This window comes from Ammodytes marinus (assembly GCF_949987685.1).
Source record: "Ammodytes marinus genome assembly, chromosome: 7".
NCBI classification, from domain to species: domain Eukaryota; kingdom Metazoa; phylum Chordata; class Actinopteri; order Uranoscopiformes; family Ammodytidae; genus Ammodytes; species Ammodytes marinus.
The window spans coordinates 31,604,568-31,623,587 of record NC_137211.1 but is presented as its reverse complement, the minus strand read 5'-3'; the positions used below and the strand labels follow the sequence as shown (position 1 = coordinate 31,623,587).

Here is a 19,020-nt window from a genome sequence, read left to right as displayed (position 1 = left end):
TGCACCAATGCATATTCATCGTGGGTGGACATTGGGCCCACGTCACCCTTTGTATCATGTCTGAACTAACAGTAGCGCTGCCAGGAAAGACAGCCCCATAGCTTCCCTCCAACACACCCAGTCAGGCCTGAGCTGCTGCAGTTTTGTGTTTAACATTCACTTCAGGTGGAGGATGCCAACATTTCATGACTGGACGGTTAATGTGAGCATTTGTCCCTTAGTATTTACAGTGCTGTGTGCTAGCTGCATTCTAGTAAGTGGATATTTAAGATAAGTTTAATTAACCAAGTGATGCCTGCAAACCATTGTTTAACTTCACCAATCTCTCACACTCACACACACTTTTTCAGGCCAACATTGTAAATACACACACTCAGAAATACTATATAAACATTACAGCATATACACACACACGCGCAATAAAACACACCATCCTGTGAATGATAGTTATTATATTTTTGTATTATATGCATGTTAAAATACACATTCAGTGATCCATTAGTCCATCATTATTATTTTAAGCTACTGTATGGAAATGATCCTGAAGCTAAAATTAGTCGAAGGAATTGGAAGAATTATCTCACTTTACAAAAATGTTTTTTCATCTGACCCTCAAACACACCCCCTCTTTCACACACACACCCCCCTCTCTCTCTCTCTCACACACACACACACACACACACACACCCACCCTCTGTTGGCTGCTGCTCCTCCCTCCATACTCCTCCTCCGTCATTTCTCCATCACTCTTTGAAGTGTTGGGGTTGCCAATGGTGCAAACAAAAGATTTTTTGGTCCGAGGGCAAATCCTATTATCATACGAAGGCAATTCTTCTGCCTGTTAGCCAGATATTATGCAACATAGCCTGGCTTTTTAATCCACTATAGACTGGCACTCTATGTAGCAATTATCATTTATGCGTGATGGATGTATTGCATTTTCTGATTCATTAATAATCATAAGCTGTGCCTGTGTTTTATTACACTAAATGTACTGACAAAGCGCCCGCCGGTTTACTAACATCAATATGCAGTGAATTAGAATAATAAAATGTGATACATACAGTATATACAGTATATACAGTCATATGAAAAAGTTTGGGAACCCCTCTCAGCCGGCATTATAATTGACTCTGCTTTCACAAAAAAAAGATAAAAGTGGTATGTCTTTAATTTACCAGGAACAGCTAAGTACTGGGATGATTTCCAAACAAAGATTTTTTGAAAAGCAGTATTTGGTTGTATGAAATAAAATAAAATGTGAAAAACTGGCTGTGCAAAAATATGGGTACCCTTGTGGTTTTGTTGATTTTAATGCCTGTAACAGCATGTAAAACTGGTGACTTTAAACGCAAAGTTGGTTGGATTAAGTTGTTAAGCCTTGAACCTCATAGAATTGTCTGTTTAATCATGAGAAAATGTATTTTAGGTGCCTAAATGCAAGTTGCACTTCTCTTTGACTCTCTGCTGAAGTGAAACCGAATGGGATCATCAAAACAGCTCCCAAAAGATCTGAAAAACAAAGATTGTTCATTGTCATGGTTTAGGGGAAGGCTACAAGAAGCTTTCCCAAAGGTTTCAATTGTCAATTTCGACTGTAGGGAACGTTGTCAGGAAATGGAAGGACACAGGCATAGTGGCAGTTAAACCCAGGCATGGCAGACCAAGAAAAAAACAGGAGCGGCATAGGTGGAGGATTGTGAGAATGGTTGCACACAACCCACAGATCACCTCCAAAGACCTGCAAGAACATCTGGCTGCAGATTGTGTATCTGTACATCGTTCAACAATTCAGCGCAATATGCACCAAAACATCTGCTTTTTATAAAGACCAAATAACTTAATTTTTGTCTCATCAGTCCAAAGCATTTTCTTCCAATATGAAGCTGGCTTGTCTAAATGAGCTTTTGCATACTCCATGCAACTGTATCTGTGGCGTGGGCGCAGAAAGGGCTTCCTTCTCATCACCCGGCCATACAGATGTTTTGGTGCAAATTGCACTGAATTGTAGAACCATGTACAGATACACAATCTGCAGCCAGATGTTTTTGCAGGTCTTTGGAGGTGATCTTTGGGTTGTGTGCAACCATTCTCACAATCCGCCGCATATGCCGCTCTTGTACTTTTCTTGGTCTGCTAGACCTGGGTTTAACTGCAACTGTGCCTGTGTCCTTCCATTCCCTGACAACGTTCCTTACAGTAGAAATTGACAATTGAAACCTTTGGGAAAGCTTCTTGTAGCCTTCCCCTAAACCATGACAATGAATAATCTTTGTGTTTAAGATCTTTAGGGAGCTGTTTTGATGATCCCATTCGGTTTCACTTCAGCAGAGAGTCAAAGAGAAGTGCAACTTGCATTTAGGCACCTAAAATACATTTTCTCATGATTAAACAGACAATTCTATGAGGTTCAAGGCTTAACAACATAATCCAACCAACTTTGCGTTTAAAGTCACCAGTTTTACATGCTGTTACAGGCATTAAAATCAACAAAACCACAAGGGTACCCATATTTTTGCACAGCCAGTTTTTCACATTTTATTTTATTTCATACAACCAAATACTGCTTTTCAAAAAATCTTTGTTTGGAAATCATCCCAGTACTTAGCTGTTCCTGGTAAATTAAAGACATACCACTTTTATCTTTTTTTTGTGAAAGCAGAGTCAATTATAATGCCGGCTGAGAGGGGTTCCCAAACTTTTTCATATGACTGTATATAAACCTATATTTGTTTTAAGGCATTTTCTGAAATATCAATGGTTGCTCTTCCTATAGACATACTATATATACCTACCATTTGACTTTTTGTTGTGAATGTAACAGTTTACAATGGCTGGTCCAGATAGAGCCCATGTCTTACTCTAAACATTGAAATGTTAAAGCAAATCCTCTGTTACTATAAACATAGTGTTATACACTAATACACTGGTTAAAAAACACTGTTCATTTTATTGGCTCACACAACCAACCACACATCCTCTGTAGCTGATTGGTCCTTGGTCTTACAAATCTCAGGAATGAAAAGACAATACATTAATGTTAAAGAGATTCTTTTTTTTTGGCATTTTCAAGCTTTATTAGATAGTACAGAGTTGAAATGGGGAGAGTGACCTGCAGTAAAGGTCCACGGGTCAGATTTGAACCCGTAACCACTGCAACGAAGGCCGGAGCCGATATGGTACGCGCTCTATCCACTACACCACAGGAACGCCCCGATAAAACATTAATGTTGTTGTTCTTCTGGCTGGATTTAGAAAAGTGTAAAACAGCCTTTCAGCAGCACATGAAGCACAAGACGTACTGTACCTGTAAACACATAATTCATGGCAAAAACACAAATCATTTATGTGTTTTATAACTTCTTCCGACTCTTAACTAGAGACATTTGTACTTTGGTCTTTTTAGAAACATAACACTGTGGGGCGCTCCGGTAGTGTAGTGGATAGAGCGCGTACCATATTGCCTCCGGCCTTTGTTGCAGTGGTTGTGGGTTCAAATCCGACCCGTGGACCTTTACTGCATGTCATCCCCCCTCTCTCTCTGTCTCCCCATTTCAACTCTGTACTATCTAATAAAGCTTGAAAATGCCCAGAAAATAAACTAAAAAAAAAAAAACATAACACTGTTGGGTGTTTACACTGTTTTGTTTTCTATTGAATGTCGACTGATCTGTGTTTTATTTGTGCCTACAGCATTGTACTGTAAAATCCATTTTGATAAACCTTTATTTACTCTTTTAGGGACAGAGACCACCATCTGAAAACCTTTAAATCTGTGGTGCCAGCCAGCAAACTGGTTGACTGGCTACTCTCGCAGGTAAAATCATTTTCTCTTATACTTTCATTTAATCCAACCTATCATCCAATACTTAACAAGGTACCAGTGAGTACAACGTTATTATAACTGACATTACTGTAACCGAGTGTCATTTGTTGATGATATACTTTATGTCTATATTTTGCTTTTGCTGAATGTATTTTGACTACTTTGCAGTCAGTGCCAATACAACTAGCCAGTCAAACAAGCATTGTGCCTGACCGACTGTGTGCGTCACTGCTTTGGTTTCCCAGGGAGACTGCTCAACCCGAGAGGACGCGGTGATGCTGGGTGTGGGGCTCTGCAACAATGGCTTCATGCACCACGGTCAGTTCAGTCTTCTCTCACACAAGCATAAGAACAAGATGAGTCCTACCCAGTAGGATGGTTACAACAAGTCAGTCTGATGACAAACAACAACTCTTGGACACTTTGACACAGCTCTTGCATGGTGTGGTGACATCTCTATTTATAGTGCTGCCTTTTGCCACAGCTCTGGGTTATATTTCATTGAAGCTGTTGTTGTGTGAACTGATCATACTCTTACTTCTACACCAGTATCGGCAGCTCCCAAGACAGTCCTTCTCTCCCTCATAGTTTAATAAAAGAAGCATGGCACAAGTGAATTCCTGGTCTATCTACGTTTCTGGAGCCTCACTAACATCAATGCAGTAGAGTGGCCTTGGTACCAGCCCAGTATATGTATGTAATGTAAACAGCATTAGCAGTGGACCCTAACCACAATATGTTTGGCTTAGCTACATGGCTGTCTAGGTCAGTCCACTGAACCATGACCACTGGTTCAAACCTACAATTAAATCAGTTGCCTTCATTGGCCAAGCATATACTGTGTAAAGTGATACTTGAAAGAAGGAGTTAGTGTTAGAAAACTGAGGCGGTAACATGATGACTGCGCTTCCTGATACACTTAAGAATGTAGGCAGGCTGACATGTTAGATGGAGCCATGGTCTAATTGGATGTTGCTAGTTTGCGTGCTCCTGAAAGCTTCTGGATGTCCTTAGCCAACAGCTGAAGAATTGTCCTAGTAGTGAATGACATTGGAATTGGTTCCACTAGCACACAGTACAGGTGATAACCCACAGTGTAAGTATATGCTAACATAGTGGTTTTCTGTTGACTTTCCTTTTACCTCACTGGCACGTGTACGTACATCTGCCTCCTTCTAGCATCTGTTGGAAGGTATCAGCGGTTGTCTGCGAGCTCTCCACTCAGCCTGTCTGCACTCCTCACCTCTCCTCCACTCCACCTCTTTAGAAAGGCCTCTGTCAGCACATCTGCTAGCTCTTCACCTAGGCCCTCTACAACTTTTCTTCTTTGTCTTTTCTCTGCCCTTGTCTGCGTGCTCTCTGTCTGTCTGCGTTTGTTTGATATGAGCGTCTGAGGCTCTTCTCTGGTGGGCAGATGACTGAGAACATATGACACAGTTATTAGGCCTTTCATCTGCTCTCAACTGCTTCCATCATTTATCTACGCGTCTGTAGAGCACACCTGTTACATCTCAACATACACAACACAAGGGACAGCAATACATTTCTACCACTTTGTCACCATTTGTCCACTTTTGAAGCAGGGTTTCAATGACCAAATTGTCATTTACAAGTATTTCCCCATTTGATAATATTTCCTATAGAAAACCAATGATGTAAGTAACCGCAACAGTTATTTTTATTTTTATATATGTTTATTTATTTTCAAAATATAACATCAGTGATTCTTGAGAAGTGGGACAAAACAGGGTGCAATGTTGAAAAAATACAAACCCTATGTTTCGGCAAATTACATGACATGTATGTATCCAACATATACTAAGCTACTGAGCTAAGCTTTGACACAACCTCCCAACTTTGTTATTTTTACCGTCATTGGCCTATCACCAGCGTCAACTCCGAAATATCCATAGATTAACAGTTATTAATGATATCACTTCTAGTATTATTGCCACGGTCCTCTCATGGACAAAATGCTGTTGGATTTTCCCAAATTGTGTCTATTTTAAGTTTGTTGACATTAAACGGTTAAAGGTGCCACTGCACTCACATCAGTTTGAAATTGGTATCTTTTAAAATGATTTAAATCTCTTTGTTGAAAGGTATTCATTTCATGATTGCCTTTATTGTGGTATCAGTGCATGATCATTAATGCCATGCTTACATAGTTAAATGATTTGAAGTAAAAAGAAAATGAAAAAAAAGTACTATCTCGTGCTCCTTTTAGAAAATAATCTTTTCAAAGTGCATCCCTGATTAGCTCAAATGAATTTCCACAGAATGAGTCTGTGCTGAGTTTGTGACCTGTGGATATGGTCAGCTCTGCTCTGCATATGAATGATGACGTGGCAGAGTATGAGTGTGTTATTAGGGTATGGCAGTTTCCGGTGTAGCACTCCCTCAAGTTGAATAGGTTTTGTTAAAGTATTTTATGACCACAGCCTCATTGACTCAGAGGAAGTCACTCAGGTTCAGGCTTCTCTGGAGCTGGCGTAGGGCCAGTGTGAGTAGGTTTGGCATGTCGGTGCCTAATGGGTTGATCAGAGGGTGCCAGGCGCTCTCCAAACAGCTGGGTACCTGTGGCTCTCAGTGCTGCCTGTACGAGGCCCCTATACTCCACACATTAGGAAATGTCCTAGGTTCTGTGAATGTGTTTTATATTTGGGCCAAGTGTCATAAACACCAATGGCTATGTGACAAATAGGATGGAGCATTTCTTACTTCTCTCTAGCACAATAAAACCTCACACTGACATCATGGCTTTAGTCCAAACGTGAGCATCCAAACATCTGAACTGAGGTGATGTCAGTGGCAGCTGTTCAGTACTTACCATTTGTTTACCTGGTCCACTCATGTTCTATGCTTGTGCAAATGAAACTTGAGGCAAATGAAAAGGGAAGACAAAAAATTATTATGAAAGAGCGGACCACATCCTTTCAGTGTTCCCTTAAAAAGTTAAGGTTAAAATGGAGATCTTCCTTTTAAGACTTTTTTGTTGAACACAGTAAATGCCCATATACATTCACCGGCCACTTTATTGGGTACAGCAGTTCATTTTCTTGTTAACACATTTAACTTATCAGCTCTTATCACATGGCAGCAACTCAATGCATTTAGGCATGTAGACCTGGACGGGACAACTTATTGAAGTTAAAACTGAGCAACAGAAGGGGAAGAAAGGGGTTTTAAGTGACTTTGAACATGGTTGAGGGTGCCAGAAGGGCTGTTCTGACTATTTCAGAAACTGCTGATCTACTGGGATTTTCAAGCACAACCATCTCTAGGGTTTACAGAGAATGGCCCGAAAAAGAAAAAGTATCCAATGAGCGGCATTTGTGTGTACGTAAAAGGCCTTGTTGATGTCAGAGGTCAGAGGAGGATGGGTATACTGGTTCGAGATGATAGAAAGGCAACAGTAACTCAAATAACCACTAGTTACAACCAGGGTATGCAGAATAACATCTCTGAATGCACAACACATCCAACCTTGAAGCAGATGGGCTACAGCAGCAGAAGACCCCACCGGGTGCCACTCCTGTCAGCTAAGAACAGGAAACTGAGGCTACAATTCACACAGGATCACCAAAATTGGACAATAAAAGATTGGAAAAGTCTTGCCTGGTCTGATGAGTCTCGATTTCAGTTGCGAAAGTCATCTGACTTTCGCAACTGAAATCGGTAGGGTCAGAATTTGGCGTAAACAACATGAAAGCATGGATCCATCCTGCTGTGTACCATCAACCATGCCACGTTCAAAGTCACTTTAACTCCCTTTCTTCCCCATTCTGATGCTTGGTTTGACTTCAGCACGTTGTCTTGACCACGTCTACATGACTAAATGCATTGAGTTGGGGCCATGTGATTGGAAGATTAGCTTTTTGTTTTTATAAGCAATTGAACAGGTGTACCTAATAAAGTGGCCGGTGAGTGTATACTGTAATTGAGAGGCTTTTAACTGCTTAGCTCATATTAGTGAAACAAAAAAATATATACTCTAGGGTTCACGGAGTGTATTTTGGTTTAAAATAGCTATGGCTTGAGAAGAATTCATATTCCATAATGCGCGCCTCTCCTGTGTGGAGTGCCACATGTGTTGGAGTGAGGCTCAGTCTAACAGTGGGGTTTGCAGACACACACAGCAGATGTCTTGTGTCCCCCAGTGAAGCCTCTCTAGCCCTGGCCTGAGCTGACCCACATGTGCTGTGGCTCCAGATGTTCCATGAGCTAATGAAGCTAATAAAGGCTAGCTGATTTCTGTGAAGACGTCAACACATTAAGTGGTAGCTTCTTTTGATCCCTCTCAGGCAAACACTCTGGGTCTCCACAGGTATTGAAGTTTAAAAGGCTCTTGTCATCATCATGTAACCCACTCAGCATTTACAGGGCTCCATTTTACCCAACAAGCCATCAATTTAGCAGGTATAAACACAAACACCATTTGGATCATTAATGGACAAGCAGCAATGTATGACCCACGCTATTCCTAAATGCCTCTCATCAACTTTGAACTGAAGAGACTGAGATGTGACCAATTGCTTATTACATTCTGCAGCGGCTTGCTTACTGATTGTGTGTGTGTGTGTGTGTGTGTGTGTGTGTGTGTGTGTGTGTGTGTCTCTGTGTGTGTGTGTGTGTGTGTGTGTGTGTGTGTGTGTGTGTGTGTGTGTGTGTGTGTGTGTGTGTGTGTGTGTGTGTGTCTGTCTGTCTGTCTGGTGTGTGTGTTCCCCACAGTTTTGGAGAAGAGTGAGTTCAAAGACGAGTCCCAGTTCTTCCGTTTCTATGCCGACGAGGAGATTGAGGGAACCAGCTCCAAGAGCAAGCAGCTCCAACGCAATGACTTCAAACTCATTGAAAACATCTTGGCCAAGTCACTGGTGGTGAGCTGGAGCACAGACAGACAGACAGACAGTCTCACTCACACACACACACACTCACACATTTCCACATTTTCAACAATAACTTAACCGCTGTGCGCTGGTCTATAGATAGTGTTTTTTAATGTAGAGAGAGCCGTGTCCCTGGCATATAGGTGGTGACACATGTTTATTTGGCTAGAAAAACCAGCAGAGCACAAATCTTTCCCCAGACAAAGTGGCGGGTGGTCACAATAACTTACTAATCGCTTAGACTAAATTGGCGAGTGTTATATTTGAGCCCTGCACAACACTCTCCGCTGATCACAGTGATGGTGCCGCGGAGACACCGTGCATGTTGTCAGCGTTACCAGGGGAAATGGTTTCGCCAGTTCACAAGAAACTAAAACAGTTGTGTTTTCCAAAGTTTCCTCCCTGGGAGTTGATCTCAGAACTTTGCGGTTTCATGCCTGTGTTTGCAGTTTTCATGTAAATGATATGGTATATTATTATATATAGATGCACCTTTTCATGTTTTCGTATAAACAGCACCTAAAATATCTCAACTGTCCTGCCTGTAGGGGCACTGACATGAAAAGGACTCTAACCCTACAGCCCCACCAAAAGCCTCAAACCCCCCTGTGGTCGCTCAGGCTAGCAGCGCTGCAGACGTCACTCCCTGTGTGTGCATAGTCTGTCGGGTTAGCAGAAGCTATGCAGAACAAGGGCTGATCAAAGACATGATTTTACATGTTTCCACTGCATATTAAGGCCAGGACACACCGGCCCGATAATCGCCGTCGTAGAGTCGGGAGGGGGCGGGGACACGAATCTGTTTGGTGTGTGCCGTGAAATCGGTCGTCGTAGATGTCGTCGGGCTTCTTTTGAGCCGATTGAACATGTTCAATCGGCGGCGGGCAGTCTTTCAGTTGGAGCAATTTGATTGGTGGAGGGCTAGCGAATCAGTGAAGCCCGGAAGTGAGGCGGGTAGCACAAACAGTTAACAACAGTTAGCCATCGTTTTAATGTGTTTGTTTGTTTCGTTCAGCGAGTACTCACATGCATCAACCCTTGTTGACTGCTCCACACCATGCTCGACACTCTCTCCTAAAAATGGTGCTCTTTATGGTCCATAAATATAAATACGTATTTCTATCTATGTTTATGGTCAAGAGAGCCGTCCCATCATTTCCGGCTTCTGTATTTTTTCGGGCCACAATACAGATTAGCGCCGCCTGCTGTTATGGAGACATTACGTCCCGCGCAAGCGCAGAGCGTACGGAAAGTCAGCAGTCGGTTTGGTGTGTTCTTTGCACTTTTTCGGCCGCGACGGGAAGACTGGAGCTCCCTGAATCGGCAGTCTCCATTTTCGGGTAGTCGGACTGGTGTGTCCTGGCCTTTAGGATACTTAGTAAGAATAATGTGCCAAGGCATATTCAATGAGTCTTTCAATTAAAAAAGTGAACATTTTATTTTTTAAATCACATTGGGATTCATTAGATCGCTCTTCTGAGTGACTTCCTTCTTTCAGTGACTGGCTGCTGCTTGGCGATGCCGCTCCTCATGTGCATAAAGTTAGGCTCTGCTACACTTCAGCTGGATGCCTGTGGGCTCAGAGCGCTTCAATCACACTGCTCCTCGCCGCAAAAGCTCCTGACGCTCTTGCACGCGAACGTCTTGAAAATGAAGCCGGCTGCCAGTGTCGCACGGTTGGCTTTTGGTAGGGCTGTAGGGCTGTAGGGTAAGTGGTGGTGAGGCCGGTTTGGATTGTCCCCTTTTTCAAATGTTTCTGCTTTGAATGAAACCCTCCAAATGGCTTGTGACCCTCCCTGTCATTCAGCCTTGGACCTCAGTATTTCTGGTACTAACCGGCTGCTTAGTTCCCAAACCTTGACTGAGCATAGGCAAATTAAAATAGAGATTTAACAGTAACACAGTATTTCCACTCGTTACATGCTATGCTACTGCATGCATATTTACGTACCTTCTTATTCTTTCTATCCTTGGTGATACATTGACACACACAGCAACCATATTCATGACATGAGAGGAGATGTATTTGGAGAATAAAGGGAAGAGGAGAACCCCCAAAAGGGCAAGCACTGCCTGACCTGTCCACAGTAAAACTGGTTGAAGCATCTGCTGCAAACAGAACTGTAAAATAAAGTTCCATGTACACTCAACAAAAATATAAACGCAACACTTTTGTTTTTGCTCCCATTTTTCATGAGATGGACTTAAAGATCTAAAATTCATTCCAGATACACAATTGTACCATTTCTCTCAAACATTGTTCACAAATCTGTCTAAATGTGTGATAGTGAGCACTTCTGCTTTGCTGAGATAATCCATCCCACCTCACAGGTGTGCCACATCAAGATGCTGATCTGACATCATGATTAGTGCACAGGTGTGCCTTAGACTGTCCACAATAAAAGGCCACCCTGAAATGTGCAGTTTTGTCTCACAGCAAAATGCCACAGATGCCACAAGCATTGAGGGAGCGTGCAATTGGCATGCTGACAGCAGGAATGTCAACCAGATCTGTTGCTCGGGCATTGAGTGTTCATTTCTCCACCATAAGCCGTCTCCAGCAACTTCGCACAGCCATTGAAGAGGAGTGGACCAACATTCCACAGGCCACAATTGACAATCTGATAAACTCTATGCGAAGAAGATGTGTTGCACTGCATGAGGCAAATGGTGGTCACACCAGATACTGACTGGTTCTGAGTCCCCAGACCCCCAATAAAGCAAAAAAATTCACATTTCAGAGTGGCCTTTTATTGTGGACAGTCTAAGGCACACCTGTGCACTAATCATGATGTCAGATCAGCATCTTGATGTGGCACACCTGTGAGGTGGGATGGATTATCTCAGCAAAGCAGAAGTGCTCACTATCACACATTTAGACAGATTTGTGAACAATGTTTGAGAGAAATGGTACAATTGTGTATCTGGAATGAATTTTAGATCTTTAAGTCCATCTCATGAAAAATGGGAGCAAAAACAAAAGTGTTGCGTTTATATTTTTGTTGAGTGTATGATGAGACATAAAAGACAGCACTGAAGCATAGACATCCAATCCTATATATAGGACAATAGATTCAGTAATGGAAAATAAAGAGTTTCTACCCGATGCAGTAAAGCTCACAAAACTTAATTAGACTATAAAAAGGCAACATTTCAATCCTACCAGGTCACCACCAGACATTCAGCATACCTGCTATCTGAATAATCTTTGCTTTAGTTAAAGCAGGAATGCGTTCTACAACCCCAGTTACTAAAAATTTGGTACGTTATTTAAAACCTATGTAAAACACAACATACATTTTAACCTCCAATAGTTTAAAAAGTAGTGTAGTACAAAAAAATTCACCCCCCTTAGTGAGATATGACCTAAACATACAGACTAGAGTGTTATTTTGTACCAGGTCTTAAATAGGTTTAACGATGCTGTGAAAAGAGCCTATTTAACATGGGGGTCAATGAGAAATTGCTCTGTTTTGGTACCACCTCTTAGTGGCCACTCGTTGACCTAAATCTTTTGTCACTTCCGCATTGGATGCTGGTAGAACTCGCTGTGGTCGGGGCTTGGTTAGTGGCAATTGCATGGGTAACCTGCACATTTATGATGGCATCATTAATGCTGAAAAGTACATACAGGTTTTGGAGCAACATGCTGCCATCCAAACAACGTCTATTTCAGGGACGTCCCTTCTTATTTAAGCAAGATAATACCGAGCCACATTCTGTTCATACAGCATAGCTTCATAGGAACAGAGTGCAGGTACTAGACTGGCCTGTCTGCAGTCCATACCTGTCTCCCATTGAAAATATTTTTGCATAATGAAGAACAAAATATCACAATGGAGACCCCGGAATGTTGAGCACCTCAAGTTGTATTTCAAGCAAGAATGGAAAATAATTTTGCTTCCAAAATGTCAAAAATGAATGTCCTCAGTTCCCAAACACTTACTCAGTGTTGTTAAAAGAAAGGCTGATGTAACACAGTGGTAAACATGCCCCTGTCCCAACTTTTTTGAAACGTGTTGCAGGCACAATATTTAAAATGTTTGTATATTTACAAAAAACAATCAAGTTTATCAATTTAAACAAATATATCAGTGATTCTTGAGAAGTGGGACAAAACAGGGTGCAATGTTTTTTTTTTGTAATTAGTATTTTATTGAGTTTTTATACATCACTGTAACAATGTAATCAGAATTGTAGTCAACACGTCTTACAATTTATCCCTTAGTGATGTTACATTTTTGAAAAAGAAAATAAAGATTATGCCAAAAGGGGTAATAGAAATCAGGTAGAAATAGTTAAATAAAAAGATAAAAAAAAATTGAAAAAAAAAGATTTTTTTTTTTATATATAATAGAAAAACACACATGGATCAGTTGTACAGATTTACAATAAGCAGCACTCTCTCATCTGGTAGCAATATATTGCACGTACTTTCCCCATTTCGCCACATATTTTTCAGTCCTGTCATTGATCTTGAACGAGATTTTTTCGTAGGATGCCACTTTTGCTAACTACGTGCTCCACTCCTGGAAAGAGGGCTCACCTGGGTTCTCCCAGTTTCTCATTATAATTTGTTTTCCAACCATTATACTGGTCTGAATAAAGTCCGCTGCCCCACAGTTGGATGTTATTTGTGGATCATTTAACATACAGCCTCGGGCAGAACTCCAAGGTAGTCCAAGTAATGTTTTCAATGCGATCATGAATCTTTAGCCAGTAGCTCTGAATCATGGGACATTCCCAGAGCAGATGAAGAAGAGTCCCTTCTGAGCTGCAGCACTTCCAGCAGTCTGCATTATCCCGCAGCTTCAGCCTGAACAGCCGGCTTGGAGTCCAATAAAAGCTGTTCAGAATCTTAAACTGGATTAATCTAATTTTAATGTCTCTTGACACCCTCTTGATGTTTTCACAAATACGATCCCACTCTTTATGTGTAACATCAATGTTCAAATCTGCCGACCAAGTTAACATGGTTGCATAAGATATGGTAACAGTCTGTTGGAATAACATTGTATAGAATATGGAAGCCTCATGCCCCAAACCCATTCTTTTCGTAGTCTGAGAAAGAAGGTTTGACTGTTGAGGTTCTATTCCTCTCCCTATTACAGTAAATAACAAGTGACGCATTTGCAAGTACTTCCAGAAATTATTTCTGGGCAGATTGTATTCACCAGCCAACATTTCAAATTAATTTATATTATCCCTCTCATATAGGTTTGCTAGTGTAATAATTCCTTTTTCTACCCAATCTTTCCATAAAAGAGAATGTTTATTAATACGCAACTTTGGGTTATTCCAAATACAATATTCAGAATTCAGATAGGCATTGATATTAAAAGCTTTAGAAAACTTCTTCCACACATTAAAGAGGTTGGATATGATAGGGTGAGATTTTAATTTGGAGGGTATAGTGCCAGACAGAGCATTTATAGGGGCAAGTGGGAAAACAATCTCTGTTCAATCTCAAACCAGGGAGGGGCTCCCTCAGGTGGCAGTGTCCACTGAGCAATATGTCTGAGACAGAAGGCATAATGATACAGGGCTAGCTTGGGGAGGCCCATGCCACCCTTATTGATTGGAACCTGGAGCCTTTCTAGCTTTATCCTTGCACGTTTACCATTCCATAAAAACTTTTTGCAAATTTGGTCAAACCTTTTAAAGTATTTCTGGGGTATTGCAATACATTGAAGCAAATAATTCAACCTCGGGATACAGTTCATCTTCAGGACGTTGACCTTTCCCCATAATGATAAGAATAGTGGTGACCATCTATCTGTATCTAATGACATTTTATTAAAAAGTAGGTCCAGATTCTTTTCGATTATTTTATCAATTTGATGAGGGAAGAGAATACCAAGATATTTTATGCCTTCAGTGGGCCACTGAAAAAGCCCCGCCTGAAATAAGGTTTTTGGGCAGTATGAGGTCAATGGAAGGGCCTCTGACTTAGACCAGTTGACTTTATACCCTGATATTTTGGAGAATGACTTAATAACGTCCAATAATGCTGGAATAGATCTGGTTGGGTCCGAGGTAAGCCACAAAATGTTGTCCGCGTAAAGCAGAAGCTTATGTGTTGACTCATTTATTTTAACTCCCTGAATATTCTGATTCTTCCCAATAGCTGCCGCAAGAGGCTCAAGAGCTAGACAAAAAAGCCCAGGCGATAATGCAGAGCCCTGTCGGGTGCCTCTCCCAAGTGTGAAATAAGAGGAAATCAGACAATTTGTTCTCACTGCGGCCTGTGGGTCTCTGTAAAGAATATCTATCCACCTGAGAAATGTTTGACCAAATCCAAAAGCTTTAAGCGTATGAAACATATACCTCCACTCCAGCCTATCAAACGCTTTCTCAGCGTCAAGTGAGATAGCTGCTGTTGGATCGTTGGAGTCCCGCACCGACCACATAATATTTATAAGACGTCTCACATTATCAGAGGAATTTCTTTGTCTAATAAAGCCCACTTGGTCCGGATAGATAAGTGACCTAAGTGTTTTATCCAATCTATTTGCAAGTATTTTAGATAAAAGTCTACAATCAACAGATATTAAACTTATTGGACGATGGCTTTTACAGTCAGTCGGGTCCTTTTCTTTTTTAAGTATAAGTGTGATAATTGCCTGGTTTAAGGAGGGAGGTAATTTGCCAAATTCAAATGCTTCTGCAAGCATGTTTTCAAATAATGGTAATAGGTCTTCTGCATAACATTTAAAGAATTCTGCCGTAAACACGTCTTGTCCTGGGGATTTACCCGCTGGTAGGGCCTTAATTGCATTAAGTATTTCCTGTGAACTAATAGGTGAATCCAAGTCTTCCTGTTGTGAGCTACTCAGTTTAGGAAGATTTAATTTGTCAAGAAATGACATTATCTCTTTGTCCGTGGCAGTACTTTCAGATGTATAAAGATTTATATAAAATCTCTTGAATGCATCATTTATTTCCCTTGATTTAGTTGCTAGGCTTCCATCCCCAGTCGTCACTGCTGTTACAGAAGATTTGGACTCTTTTTGTTTCACACAGGGTGCAATGTTGAAAAAATACAAACCCTATGTTTCGGCAAATTAAATTACATGTATGTATCCAACATATACTAAGCTACTGAGCTAAGCTTTGATACAACCTCCCAGCTTTTTTTGTTTTTTTTAACGTCACTGGCCCATCACCACCATCAGATATCAACTCCGTCAGACAGGAAATCTGACATATTTAACGTTTCTTAAAAAGAACAAATGGAATTTATCTAGTAGCCATTTGGTTTTTCTGTTGATGTTAGGTGCTAGTATGAACTACTAGGAAAATAAAATGATCAAAACATTTCAAATAACTTCTTCAGAAATTGTAAGTCGGTGTTGACGTATCATGGTTGTGACGCTGGACTTTAAAGATTTGGAATGTAAAATATTCTAAAACTACAACACTTATCAGAGCCTGTCTGACTCTAATGTACTCTGCAGAGGTAGAATTTGACAAGAGGTCCTTCAAAGTGAAAGCTGCCCCTTATTTCGCCTGATTTTATTACATTTTACATAATGAAATGTCTGACGGTGTTGACTTACAGTAAAGTTGTCCCACCACTTAGAATCCTTATAAAACATGAATGTGTGGTAGAAAAACTGTTTTATTGATATGAGAGATTATTTTGTGTTGCTTTTGATGAAAACAGCTCTTTTTAATCATTAAAGTACACTTTTAATAGGTTTAATTACATATGAAAGATTGAAACCTTCTCTGAGGACACACTGTTTTGGACGTCGTGAGAAGATAACAAGTGTCATATATTTGACATAATAATGATCAAATTAAATTTAAGGGGATAATTGTGCTCCAGACATTATATTCTTAATCCCTAATTACATCTACAATTTTAAATATTTTTAGTTTTAAACAGAACAGCAGTTACATATGGAAGACGGCCTTTTGTCCCGGTTCTCAAGAATCACTGACATATGATGTGTTTGTACTGTATTATATTGAATACACATAGAAAAGGATAAAATTATCACATTCTAGTTTATTCACATTTTACATAACGTCCCAACTTTTTCTGACATTATAAATGTCCCTTTGTCCTTACAGGTTGATCAATAAATCATAAAGCATATAGCCTGTTCATTATGAAAATGGAATGCAACTGATAGTGATAGATTCATTTGGCACATAAAATAAGGTCAGTGTGCACTGTTCTTAGTCATTTCTAGAGACTGAAACAGACAGTGAACGGTTCAGTTAGGTCCATTATCTTTAGGGAAACGTAGAAGAAACCCCAGCAGCCTTGTTCATATCAGAGGGGGAAGTACACACACTGGAAAAGGCTTTTTCCCTTGATTAGCAGGACTAATCCTCTCTCATTGCTATTACTGCAGTGAAGTGCAGGAACTCTTTATTTACCAGCACCATCTCCTCTGATGTTAAAGCAGAGATCTTCATCTTATCGGAGCTGTGCAGCAGGAAGCTTAACTAATGGAAGTCAGCTAATGTGTTTGGTGATGACAGAGTTGAACTAAGCCTTGCCCCACTGGGGAATTATTAAATTAGAACACCCTCAGAGGCAGGGCACCTGACATGTAATGAAAATCAAATGTTGCAAACCTGCAAGATTTAAATTATGATAAGCTGTGTTTAGTTTATATTTATGACCACCCAGAGAGCATGCAACATATCACTTTTTTTCAGTGATTTCTCAGAAGAAATTGGGCAAATATTGCAGGAATTCCAAAGTTCCAGCAACTCAAAATATAGTAGGGGAAGGTGGGGTGATTTGTGCATTTTGGAAGTTGCAAAACCCCTTGTTTCTAGAAAACCGTGGAAGAAATTGGAAATGTGACCACATATTTAAGAAGAGCCATCCATTTGACTCATCCTGTAAAGAAGGGAGACACAAGGAATAAGATATAAGCACATTTAAGCTCAAAAAACTGTGTTTTGCCTTTCAAAGTAAAATTTCCATGATCAAGGTTTTTTGATTATTGTGTCTGAACAATTATAGACACGTTTGAAAACATTTGACACATGTTTTAGTGCTTTGGTATGCTACACTTTGAGTCTATATAGTTAGCACAATGTCAACCCTAAATTGCTGCATCATGCCTATTATCCAAAATTCTGGGGATGGGGTGATTTGTGCGCAAGGGCCTGGGTGAGTTATAAGTAAGTAAGTAAGTAAAATGTATTTATAAAAGCACATTTATGACAGTTTGCACTGTCCAAAGTGCTGTACATAGTGCATTCAGTAGGTAAACAATGAAGGTAAAATAACAATAACCAAAATAAAAGACGTAAAGCCCATACATCCACATAAACACAGATAGTAGTGCAGAGGTAAGTAAGTAGTGCAGAGGTTAATGGGGAGGAAACACCAGGGTGTACATATGGGTTTTGAGCCTTGATTTAAAGGCAGAAATGTAGGGGGAATCACATTTGTCAGGTGGCAGTTGGTTCCACAAGCACGGAGCAACTAGTGCAAAGTACATTTCTGAGAGTTGTGCCAGTGGCATGGCTGTATACGCTGGTCACCAAAAGAAAGTGATAGTCTACAGTAGCTCAGGAGAGAGTGACATCTCAATTCCACTTAACGACACCACTGATGAGAGTTCAGATGGCCAGAAAGATGATGATGGTGACTTTGTCATTGTGACACAATGACGCACAAATCACCCCACTACGTGGGGTGATTTGTGCGACAAGACAACTTTTTTTCCGAAAGCTATATTTCTTAAACAGTTTATTCCAGATCCAAAGTTTTTATTGCCAGGGATGCACAACATCCTGAAATATATGTACATATTTGAGTTGGAGACATAACTGTCAAGGCCTCACTTTAAAATCACTTTGAGTAAAAAGTTGCACAAATCACCCCACCTTCCCCTATTTGAATATTCCATAAGGCCAATAAAAAAAAAGATTTTTAATACAGCAATGTCGACCCTCTAAAAATAATGTTCATTCAATATTTGGTCTGGGATCTTATTCTGCATGAATTATTGAACTAATGCTGCATGGTATGGAGATGATCAGTCTGTGGCACTGCTGAGGTGTTATGGAAGCCCAGGTTGCTTTGATAGTGGCCTTCAGCTCGTCTGTATTGTTGGGTCTGGTGTGTCTCATCTTCTCCTTGACAAAAGCCGATAGATTCTCTATGGGTTCAGGTCAGGAGAGTTGTCTGGCCAATCGAGCACAGTAATACCATGGTCAGTCAACCAGTTACTAGTGGTTTTGATATTTTGGGCAGGTCCCAAGTCTTGCTGGAAAAAGGAAATCAGCATCTCCATAAAGCTTGTCAGCAGGCGGAAGCATTAAGTGCTCTAA

At 40.6% G+C, this 19,020-nt stretch overlaps 1 protein-coding gene across 1 annotated transcript in view; it reads left to right on the top strand.

The window, feature by feature from the left end:
• Positions 1-19,020, top strand: part of prex1 (phosphatidylinositol-3,4,5-trisphosphate-dependent Rac exchange factor 1) — a 164,706-nt gene that overhangs the window by 96,993 nt on the left and 48,693 nt on the right. Inside the window, 3 exon segments of the mRNA XM_080031313.1 lie at positions 3,742-3,817; positions 4,072-4,144; positions 8,558-8,703. Of these exon segments, the coding sequence (XP_079887439.1) occupies positions 3,742-3,817; positions 4,072-4,144; positions 8,558-8,703 (295 nt within the window).